At 38.5% G+C, this 11444-nt stretch overlaps 1 protein-coding gene across 3 annotated transcripts in view; it reads left to right on the top strand.

Moving 5' to 3' along the window:
* Positions 1–11444, top strand: part of DYNC2I1 (dynein 2 intermediate chain 1) — an 86325-nt gene that overhangs the window by 39437 nt on the left and 35444 nt on the right. For all 3 annotated transcript variants that reach the window (XM_045289857.1, XM_045289859.1, XM_045289858.1), the window contains 3 exons: positions 3944–4073; positions 7844–7955; positions 10183–10271. In XM_045289857.1, the coding sequence (XP_045145792.1) occupies positions 3944–4073; positions 7844–7955; positions 10183–10271 (331 nt within the window). The remainder of the gene's footprint in view (positions 1–3943; positions 4074–7843; positions 7956–10182; positions 10272–11444) is intronic.

Raw genomic sequence — 11444 nt, 5'->3', positions numbered from 1 at the left:
CTGCTCTGACTCCTCTCATTCTCAACAATATGTTTTTTCGTTTGTTTGTTATGGGTCTTCTGATACCTAAGACCTGGTCCTAATGACACCTCATGATCACACCGACTGGTGTGCTTCTTCCATGTGGGCTTTGTTCATTCTCTGCTAGATGGCTGCTTGTTTAACTTTAAGCCTTTAAGACCCCAGATGCTATATCTTTTATTAGCCAGGCACCATCTGCTTTCTTCACCACATTTGCTAATGCACCCATTTTGTCTTAAGCAATTGTGTCAGGAGGGTGAACATTACAGGATGCCAGTTTGTTAGAACTAAGTGTTATTGTATTGAGGGAGGAGGGTATGAGCAGAGGCCCAAAGTCCTTTTGCTACCTCAGTGTATTGCCATGTAAAAATATATGTACATAGGCCAATACCTCTATTTTTATGAATTAATATATTTACATATGTATGCTCTTATGCCTATACCTCTATCCATAGCTTTGCTTCCCTAGATTGTTCCTCTGTTTTGTTTTTTTTTTAACCTTCCTCCTGGCCCACCATCACGTTTGCCTTACTTCTGTCTCTTACTACTTACTCTCAGCTAGATTGCTGTTGCTCGAACACCCCCAGGATCTCTATGTCCTCCTTGTTGTTGCTTTTAATTCCCTAGTTGTTCCCCTGTCTATGGTGTTGTTTGCTCACCACTCCCTTCCCCCACCTCCTTCTCCCCCCAAGCCTCTCTGAGACCGTCGGTCCTGTTGCTTTCTCTTGGAGCTTGCTTCCCATGCCTGTCTTATATAAGTAGGCAAACCAACAATAACCTAGACCAAACAAAAAGATTTTTAAAAAGAGAGAAGAGGAGAAAAAACACATGATTCCAGGTCTGTCTGCTGACCTTTATGACTATCTCCCCAATGATTCCAGGTCTGTCTGCTGACCTTTATGGCTATCTCCCCACTGGTCCTGGGGAAATTCCGGGAGCTGCCTCTCCTGGCTTGAAGTCTATTTTGGGGGCTCTTTAGGGGCTTTGTGGCTTTGCTTTGCTTCCATTGTTGATCTGTTATGTTGCCTTCTTGGTTTACCCCACTGTGGTGGGGGTTCAGACCAGACTACCTCCCTGCCATGTGTCCCATTATTGCCCTCTGTTGAGGTATGCTCCAGGAAGAGGACAACATGTCTTGAGCTGTTGTCGGCCTACAGTCCTCTTTGTGCCCTAGCAGCTCTGTGCATTGATGTCGTCCTCCGGGCTTGGTGTGCCGATATGGGGTCTAGACTGACCGTCCCTTTCTCTTTTTCCATCTTGATTTGCTTCCGTGTGAGCGTAGTAGGCCGGTGGCCCCTCTCCCCAACCTGCAGTTTAAGTGTTGTCCACTGTAGTGCATACTTTAGGGAGGGGGTCAGTTTGGCTCTGATTGGGGCCCAGCGGTTCTCAAACTGTGGGTCTCGACCCCTTTGGAGGTTGAATGACACTTTCATAGGGGTTGCCCCATTCATAACAGTAGCAAAATGACAGTGATGAAGTAGCAACGAAAATAATTTTATGGTTGGGGGGTCACTACAACATGAGGAACAGTATTAAAGGGTTGTAGCATTAGGAAGGTTGAGAACTACTGTTGTAGCCCAGTCTTTTCATGCATTTCTCCATGTGGTTACGTTGCTCTCTTGGTTTGGTGTGCTGTGGTGGGGTCTGTATGCACACTCCCGATTCTGTGGAGACATAACCAATACTCTCCCCTTGGGTGGGTTAGTGCCCTACTCTTCCCATGCCATTATCTCCCTCTCCCCTACTTTTCTCCTGCCCCTTCCTCCATTTACCCTTCTTTGTGTTGGGTACCTCCTTGGGTATGGTCTGACCTCCACCTGACTGCCTGTACCTGAACCTGTACATTGTGAGATAAGTGCCTTTTCTTCTGTACCTACTGTGCTGGTTATACTTACCTCAGGGGACTCATGTTGTACTTGACCTTTTGTGATTGTCTGATCTCGCTTTGCATAATTTCCTCCAATTCTTTACACGAAACTACATGCTTCATGTGATCATCAATGCTTTTTAGTGATACGTAGTACTCCTTTGTGTGTATGTGCCAGAGTTTACTAATCCACTCCTCTACCGATGGAAATTTAGGTTGTTTCCAATTCTTTGCAATTTGGAATTGTGCCACAATAAACATTGGAACGCAGACAACTGATTGTGGTCTATATCTTACCTCTTTGGGGTATATGCCCAGTAGAGGGGTAGCCAGGTCATAAGGTAGATACATTTCTATTTGCTTTAAATATCGCCAGATCTTTTCCCACAGAGGCTGTACATATCTACACAACCATTAGCAACGGAGGAGAGTTCCTAGCATGCCACATCTCCTCCAACATTTGTTGTTCTCTGATTTTCTGATTTGGGCTAACCTCAAGGGTGTTCAATGGTATCTCATAGTTTTAATTTGTATTTTTCTTATGGCTAATGATCAGGGACTACAACTCTTTATGAGAGTAGAAAGCCTCATCTTTCTCCCACAGACCAGCTAATGGTTTTGAACTGCTGGTTACACCACCAGGATATCACTGCACTACAAAAGGTAATAAATTGGAAATTTAGGAGATGGCGGTAAGAGATTAAGATTATGGAAATGTTGCAGTTTTTAGTAAAACCAAACTCACTGCCATCAAGATCATTTCCACTCTTAGTGACCTTATAGGTCAAGTGTAGGACTGTTTGTATGGATTTTTAAGACAGTGACTTTTTATAGGATTAAAAAGTCTCATCCTTTTTCCCAAAGAGTGGCTGATGGTTTTGAAATACAGGCCTGCAGTTAGCACCCCTAGCATATGGGCTGCTATGCCACTATGCCACTCAGGGCTCCACGCTTCCTAGTGAAGACCATGAATATTGAAGAAGGGAGGAGAGAATTGAGTAGAAGAGAACAAATCAAGTTATTGAGATATCTGGATGTTGGAAGAATTATTCATTCAACTTATATTTGTTTAGTACCAACCCTGGGCCAACCATTGTCTAGGCCCTTGAAAATATTAGTAAATGCAATTAAAATTTCTTACCTTGCCAACCTTATATTCTTGTGGGGGAAGGGTGACAAATATAAGGAAATCAATAAATGTGCGTGAGTGTCTGAATGAAAAGCGGGAACTACCAAAGGTGGTTGAAAAGGGACAATCTGTCAAGCAGGAGGAAAAGTGAATGTAGTGTTTTGGTAGCCAAATCAAGAGCATTTTATCAAGTAGCAGGGACGGTTAACAATGCAGATCAAGGCCATCGTTCTATGGAAAATGAAAGTGTGGTCTCATGAGAAGCCCTGGTAGTGCAATGGTTAAGCTCTTGGCTGCTCACCAGAAGATTGGTAGTTTGAACCCACCACCAACTGGTTTGATAGGAGAAAGATCAGGCAACCTATTCCTGTAAAGATTCTAGCCTTGCAAACCCTAGGGTGCAGGTCTACTCTATCCTATATGGTCACTAAAAGTCAGAATCAACTTGATGACACTCAATAAAAAACAACAACCCAGCACAATCTCAAGAACAGTAGTCTGAAAAAGCAAAGCATGTACTTGAAAAGCTATACTACTTGCTGCTGTAGTGTAATCACAAAAAATGAATTCCCTAACTCTGACATATGAATTTATAAGATCAAAGTGAATTACCTTTTTTATGACAATTCTAAGCATATGAGTGTGTATTATGATTTTTATTTTAGCCTCAGTTATACCGAGTTGGAATAATCAATATTTTTGGTTCATGATACTTTATCTTTGGCTCATGCATGACTGACTTTTAGTTAGTTATTTTTAACAATAGATTATTAAATAACTCCATTCACATCCAAAGAAAAATTAGATCCCTGACAACAGCCTGTGTATTTTCTAATCACAAGGTTCTGACTTTTCTGTCCTTTATAACTTCTTTACATATATATTATTTAACTTAATTTTTATTTTGTTTCCAATTTATTTTAAAGGACACGCAGTACAAAATTACTTCGGCTTATTGACTTGGATTTTTCCATCACTTTCTCTCTCTTGGATCTACCTCCAGTAAATGAATATGACATGTATATAAGAAACTTTGGGAAAAAAAACACCAAGCAGGTTAGTGCAAAATTTATTAACCAAGTGATAAAATGCAACAAAAATGTAATAAAGCAAATATATGCTTAAATGTATGTTCTTCCATAATATTTGAGTTTGGGAATGGTCTATGAAGGATAAAGCCTGAAAAAGGCAAGTGTGTGGAGGGGGAAGGGCCTGGGCGGTGGGTGGCTGGTGGGGGCATCTTTTCATCACATTAACCCAAAGAGATTATGGAAATAAGAAATCTACAAAGATTTTCTAAAAGCATTTAGAACCTTTGATAAATGAACCATCAAAACATGATCTATAGGTGGGAGGGCTATATTTCTAACATTTGAATACAACTTTATGCTTTATTTAAGGTCAAACAGAATGTCAGATTTTTAGATTTTTTTATTTGGGTTTCTGGTGAGGATGTAGCATTTGTACTCATCTGTATAGACTTCTTACATAATTCCAGGATCAGTTAACATTTTATATGTAACGATTGCTGTTATTATTATATTCCAGATCTCTCCCAATTCTGGATCTACTGTAGTATCTGAAATCACATCTTGTTTCTTTTTCTAACTTGTTTCTCTCGCTGAGCTCTCTCAGTGTGCAAACTTAAGCTTTCCTGCTCTCGTCTATCTACTTACCTAGCTGCTCTTCAAAGGCTCAGGCCTGTTCTCATTGTGAATCCTTCCTAATGACTTCATGTTGAATTTTGTCTTTTATTCCATAGTTGATACAAGTCATCCCTTGCCATTTTATATGTCCCTATCAAGTTAGTCCAACGTCCCAACAAGGCTGGATGGTGTTTTGAAGTCGGGAATCATGTTTTACATTTTATTTGGAGCTGACCACTATCACCTTGGGAGAAAGAGGAGGCTTCCTATTTCCACAAAGGTTTACAGTCTTAGAAACCCACAGGGGCAGTTCCACTCTGTGAATAGGGTTGTTGTGAGTCAGAATGGACTAATGGCAGTGTTTTATTTTTTTAATGTCTCTGATAGTGAGTAGCACCACTCTTAACCTGATATGTTAAATATAGTCAATAAATAATACTCTTTTAATTGGAAGAGGGTGACAGCACGAAACTCAAGAAGCTGACAGTTTTAATCCTGGCTTTGCAGCTGACTCACTCTGTGACCTTGCTTGCTTCCTCATCTCAAAGCCCTTAGTAAGAAAGCTTTCTTTATTTAAGAATGGAATGTCAGCATAAAACTTTAAAGTGGCATGAGACAGGAGAACGAAGGAAGGTTGGGATATCGATAGTTAATCCAGATTCTCCATCTAAGTGTTGAAGTATTATTGCTACCAGTGTCCTGAATGTGTGGCTGATCCATCTTGTCAAATACACACCAATGTTTTGGGAGGTATCCGTTTATATCTTCTGTGCCAATAGAAATGTCTCTTGCTAATATCGCTACTTCAGTCATGTATTTTGATCCTCCTGCTAATTAGTCTTTTAAAAGCCAAGTGTAAGACCAATAAATGTGATGAAGTCTGTTGGGGCAGCTCTGTTTGAGCAACTTTTAAAGTAGGAGGTGCAGACTGGGAATTGACCTTCAGATGGCTAACTCTTAGTGACATTTCTTGTAAATGCCTGACTCATACAACTTTAAGAAGTTTCTGGGGTGGTGTAATCAGATTTGTTACTAAATATCTTCTTCATGGAGATACAATTTCCATATTAAAAATACTGCTCATTTGTATCATATTACATAAGAAAATTTTTATTGGGGGAAAAAAAAGGAATGTACCCTTTTGAAAAGCAAAACAATTGTGGTTTGATTTTTACTAAATCAGTATGTTCTAAGAGGCTAGGGTGTGGGTAGAAATTGTTTGATAATACTTTGAAAGCACTTTTGGAAATCAGATCCCATATCTATCTAACATTTAAGATACTGAAAGTCTTTGTATAATTTTTATTTGTCATAATACTTATTTTTATTGCCACCAAGAAGATTATCATTATTAACTTTACTTTTTTTGTTATTTCACTAAAGAAAAATTGTTCTGAATTTATTACCAAACATTATTTACCATTTACATTTATACTTTTAGAAATTGAGGTAAAATCTAAGAAAATATTTGTCAATTCACTACTTTTTACATGTATCATTCAATGACATTTATTACAGTCTTAATTTTATCTAGCCATTACCATTATTTTTAAAATTATTCTACTATTAATAGAAACTCAGTACTTCTAAGCAATAAAATCCCTTTCTACTCTTCTCCCAGCCCTGGTAATCACTGTTTTATTTTCTATATATTTGCCTGTTTCATATCAGTGAGATCATATAGGATTTGCCCTTTTCTGCCTGACTTATTTCACCCAGCTTACTGTTCTTAAAAGGAGCCCTGGTGGTGTAGTGGTTATGCATTGGGCTGCCATCTAACTGGTCAGCAGTTGGAAGCCACCAGCAGCTCCTTGGGAGAAAGACTGGACTTTCTACTCTTGTAAACAGTTACAGCCTCTGAAACCCACAGGAACTTGCTATGAATCAGCACTGACTTCATGGCAGCAGGTTTCTTTCTTTTTAATGTTTTTAAGGTTTATTCATGTTGTGGCATGTTTATATCTCCTATGGCTGAATACTATTCCATTGTGTGTGTATGCCATCTTTTGTATATCTAGTCATTGTAGATGGGCATTTTAGTTGTTTGCCATTTTGGGCTACTGTGAACAGTGTTTCAGTGAAGTTCCTATGCAGATTTCTGTGTGCATTTCTGATTGCAGCTCTTCTGGGCAAGTGCTCAGGATTGGATCCTACAGTAGTTCGATGTTCAGCTCTGTGAGGAGCTGTCAGCTTGTTTTCCAGATTGGCTGAACTAATTTGTATTTCTACCAGCAATGGATGTGGTTTTGATTTCTCTACATCTCACTAACAACTGTTATTTTACTAAAATAATAACAGTAATAAACCATAGCTATGCTAGTGGGGATGGGGACATTATCATACTGTGGTTTTGAGTTGTATCTCCCTTAAGGAGATAGGGTCACTCACAGTCAGAGCCAACTTGATGGCACCTAACAGCAACAACAAAGGAGCTTTGGTGGCATAGTGGGTTACGGGTTGGGCTACTAACTACCAGGTTAGCAGTTCAAAACCTCAAGCTTCTTCAAGGGAAAAAGATGAGGCTTTTTACTCCTGTAAAATTGATAGCCTGAAAAACTACCTAGGACAATTCTTTTGTCTTCTGGGGGTTCCTCTCAGTTGGAATCCATCCAGTGACAAGAAGTAGGGTTTATGTAAGCTGACCAGATGTCCCGCTTTTGGCGGGACAGTCCCGATTTTTGGCGTTTTAAAAAAGTCCCGATTTTTGGAAAGAATGCACGACAAGCTAGACCAAATTTTTAATCAAGAACACCCCAGTCAACGGTGTCCCGCTTTAAATCTGGTCACCTTAGTTATGGCTAATGAAGGCTAATGGCTAATGAAGCAGCCATACTGGTGGAGCTAACCAAAATGCCAGCCCATCCACTATCAGCTCCACAGGAGAATGGCCAGTGAAATCCTATTGGGCACTTTTGTTCCATCACATCAGCCATCATGAGTCAGAACCAACCTGATGACACCAAGCAACAGCACATTGTTAGCCTCTGTGATGAAATGCCTGTTCAAGTCTTTCGTCCATTATTTTTTGTCTTTTTATTGTTAAGTTGTAGGATTTCTTTGTCTTCTGCATATCAGTTGTACAATTCATTCCCCCAAATTATCTCCAGATTTGTGGGTTGTCTTTTCACTTTGCTGATAAAAGACCATTGGTGAGCAACATGCCTTTGTTTTGTTTTAAAGGCATATGTTCAGTACAATGAAGATAATGTTGAAAGGGACATTCAGACAGAAGAAATAGAGACTAGGGAAGTATGGACCCAGCATCCAGGAGAAAGTGCTATTGTATCTGGAGGTAAACATTTCTTTGCTCTTGGTCTTGTTTGTTTTTTTTCCCTCCCTTTATTATATTTTTCTGTTCTTTTTCATTACATCTTTTTTGATGTGGTTACTAGTATATGAGAATGAGAATACCCAATCTTCTTTTCGAGGATAATTTAACATAATTAGAAGTGTTTTAATTTCCTTGAACTTCACTACTGTGGTGAATTAGAAACGAAGTTCTATGTATGTATGAATACAAGGGTAAGTAAAAAAGTATTTTTACTGGAGTTCTAGTTCATACATTCACAAGTTTATTCCTCACAAACATGTTTAAACATGTCTGTTATTAGTGGATGGCTGAAGACAAGTTCTCTCTGTGATACATTTGTCCTAGCCTCGTTAGGGTGCTTGCAGAAAAGGTCTAATTGAAAGGGTGGGCCAATTCCCTTCAAGGCACATTGAGCAGCACAGAGGGGATAGAAACTATATTTTTTGAATTGCCAAGGGGTCATCTTGATAGATTTTCTTGAAGGACATAGGCCAATCATGGGGTTTATTGGGAAGAAGCTTCAAAAAAGCTGAAAACTGCATAGGTGAAAGATCAGAAATGTGCTGAGGAATTGTTTTCCCCAGCATGACAATGCACCTGCTCGCTCCTTGAGCATAGCCAGGGCTGTCCTATGCTGATTTCTTTGGGAAAACTTACTCCACTTGCCCTACAGCTCGCATTTTGCCCCTTGAGACTTCTTCTTTTTTTGGTTCCCCAAACTCAGAGAACATTTAAAAGGAACACTATTTGAATCCCCCGAGGATCCCCAAACTGCCATTTGAGTGTAGTATAAATCACAGAGTACAGAATTCTTTGTGGGGAAGGATTAGAGAGAAGGAAACATTGCCTTCAGAACTGTATATATGATGTGGAATTTATATGGGGAAATGATAGCTTCACATTTTGATATTTTTGTTTAATAAATGTTTCCATAATTTTGTTGCAATACTTTTTGACTTACTCCATGTGTGTGCATATACCCACAAGCATTTTCCTTTTTTTAAATATACAAACCAGATACACTAATTATTTGATGCTTTTTCCTCTTCATTCTTTATTTTCCTCTATATCGTTCATAAATAAAAAATTCCATTTTTAACTATTATAACTACAGGCATCAAAATTTTAGGTTTATTTTTAAGGGCATATTCATGCACTTGGCTATGTCAGAATATTCCATTGAAAAATGTGCCCAGAGTATGATATTATTTTAATGTATGACTTAACCCTCTAACTCTGTGCTGGCATACTGATAAAGTGATTGCCTTAAAACAGCCAACATATTAGGCGTAGAGTTAAGATCAGCTTAATTAACATTTAAAATGAAATAGGCACTCTTGTTGTCAGGAGGCTGGATGTACACATAGCCTGGCAGCCTGTGCCCCTGCCACCAGAGCCCTCCTGCACCCTGCCTCCCCAGCCCTCTTCTCTTGAATCACCTTGATATATCTTCAAGGGGCTTTCACAATGATCCCTGATTGGCGGGCCCATTGAGTAGGCTTCATATTAAAACTATTGAAATACAGGAGGCATTAGATCAGCATTTGAAGTGTGGTCTGGGCCTCTGACTATGATTTGTAATGTTTTTGGTTGTTTGTAAAATTTTTATTTGTAATCATAAAAGGAAAAGATTCTCCCTGTCAAGCAACCACTTTACACATGGACTGTTGTAACACACTCTGTTCTTAATTTGGGGATAGTCTGTTCTCATTAAGTATAGGATTTTCACATTTTAATTACAGTCTCAAAATTTGTGTTACCAATATAGATGGAAGTTTCTCAGAATGCAGAGAACTCTATCAAATACTTTTATCTAGTTTTTAAATGCTTCGTTTTCTAGTGGTTTTTAAATTTTTTTACATGAGGAATGAGCGCACTAAGGCAGGGATGCTGCTCCCTTTGCTCAGGCAGGCCTTACTTTAAGGAAATAATAGACTTATATTTAAGTTTGACATATGTGGGTAATCATGATCCCTTTAACTATTTTCTCTAATATGTTCAGTTTATGACAGTACAAAACAAGATATCACTGTTTTTAGGAACTAGGAAAATATCACTAGTGGATCTGGGGAATAAAATGTAAATTTTTCTGACATTTTCTTTAGTTTTTAACATTCATTTATCACACCTCTTTGAGCTCTAAGGTGCATATGTTACATATAGTTTTACAGACTTCATATTGTTGATTTTATGTAACTTTTCTTTTAAGGTAGTGAAAATAAAGAGATCTCTGATGCTACAATTATACCAAAGATTGATACACCCAGATTATCTAACTTTCTCCGAGCTGCTTGTCAGGTATATTCTATGTTCTATGTTGTATTTTACGGATAAGTGCTTAAAGTATTATACATTGAAATAAAGGAGCTACTGAAATATTAGGACCTTTGTATGCTTGGATAAACAGAATCCGTTTTTCACTTTAAATATTATTATTTTTAATAAACTATCGGCACATTCATTAAGCCCTTGTGTGCAAAATGACACCACGTAAATGCACATCAAAGATAGTAACATCATTGAATTTTATGCATTGTAATATTAATTGCTATGTTTAAAGATAAATATAGGCTAAAACAAACTGAGCATGTTAAATTGGCAAAGCAAGGATACATCTAGAGTATGAGAAACAAAGGAATTCAGGATTGCTGAAACTGGTCATGGCACTTTTCTAAACATCTGACAGGAATGGTGTAATGGATTCCTGTGTACTCAGTGCGTAGCATCATTTCAATAACTGTCAACTGAGGACCGGTTTTGTTTCATCGTTGCCCCATCCTTACAGACACACCCTGACCTTCACCCTCACCCTCACCCTACCATCCCTTCAGTTTGACACAAATCCCAACCATCCTATTATTTCCTCTGTACTGTTTCAGCATGATCTTTGAAAGAAAAGGACTCAAAGTTAGTAATAGCTTTTTAATATCATCAACTATAATGTTAGTGTTTAAATTTGTCAATTGTTAATTATTTTTTAACGGAAACTCAGAATTTAAAGTGTCAATAAATATAGAACACAGTTAAACCATGATATATGAACTTGGAAAAAGCCAGTTTCTCAAAAAATCGGACCTCTATTTGTATTGGTCACTAGCGCAGATAAATTCTTTCTCAGTGCTGTTATTCTATAGGAATGATGTGGTTTATGAAAGAGGATAATTCCTCGCTGTAACATTTAAAAAATATTTTATCTGCTTCTGCTTTAGTGTAAGTGAATGAGGCACTAAGAAGAGAGAGCCCTGGCTCCAGGCTGAGAAGTCTGGGAAAGGTAGGTTGTGACAGGAGGCAGAGAGACAGGACATGAAGTGAGAATAGACCCAAGGTCAGGGTGGAGCCAGGATACCCCATGTAACAAGCTCCACTTCCCTCGGCAGTCATTCTTCCATCAACTCTTGTTGACGTCTCATTAAGGATTTCTTCTAGATGTATATATTTTTTTCCATTACCAATGCTACCATTCTAAAAATC

This window comes from Echinops telfairi, unplaced genomic scaffold (genome assembly GCF_000313985.2).
Source record: "Echinops telfairi isolate 266 unplaced genomic scaffold, ASM31398v2 ScPeMD7_31;HRSCAF=116, whole genome shotgun sequence".
NCBI classification, from domain to species: domain Eukaryota; kingdom Metazoa; phylum Chordata; class Mammalia; order Afrosoricida; family Tenrecidae; genus Echinops; species Echinops telfairi.
Note: the sequence above shows the minus strand (reverse complement) of the source record. Positions and strands in the feature narration are given on the sequence as shown.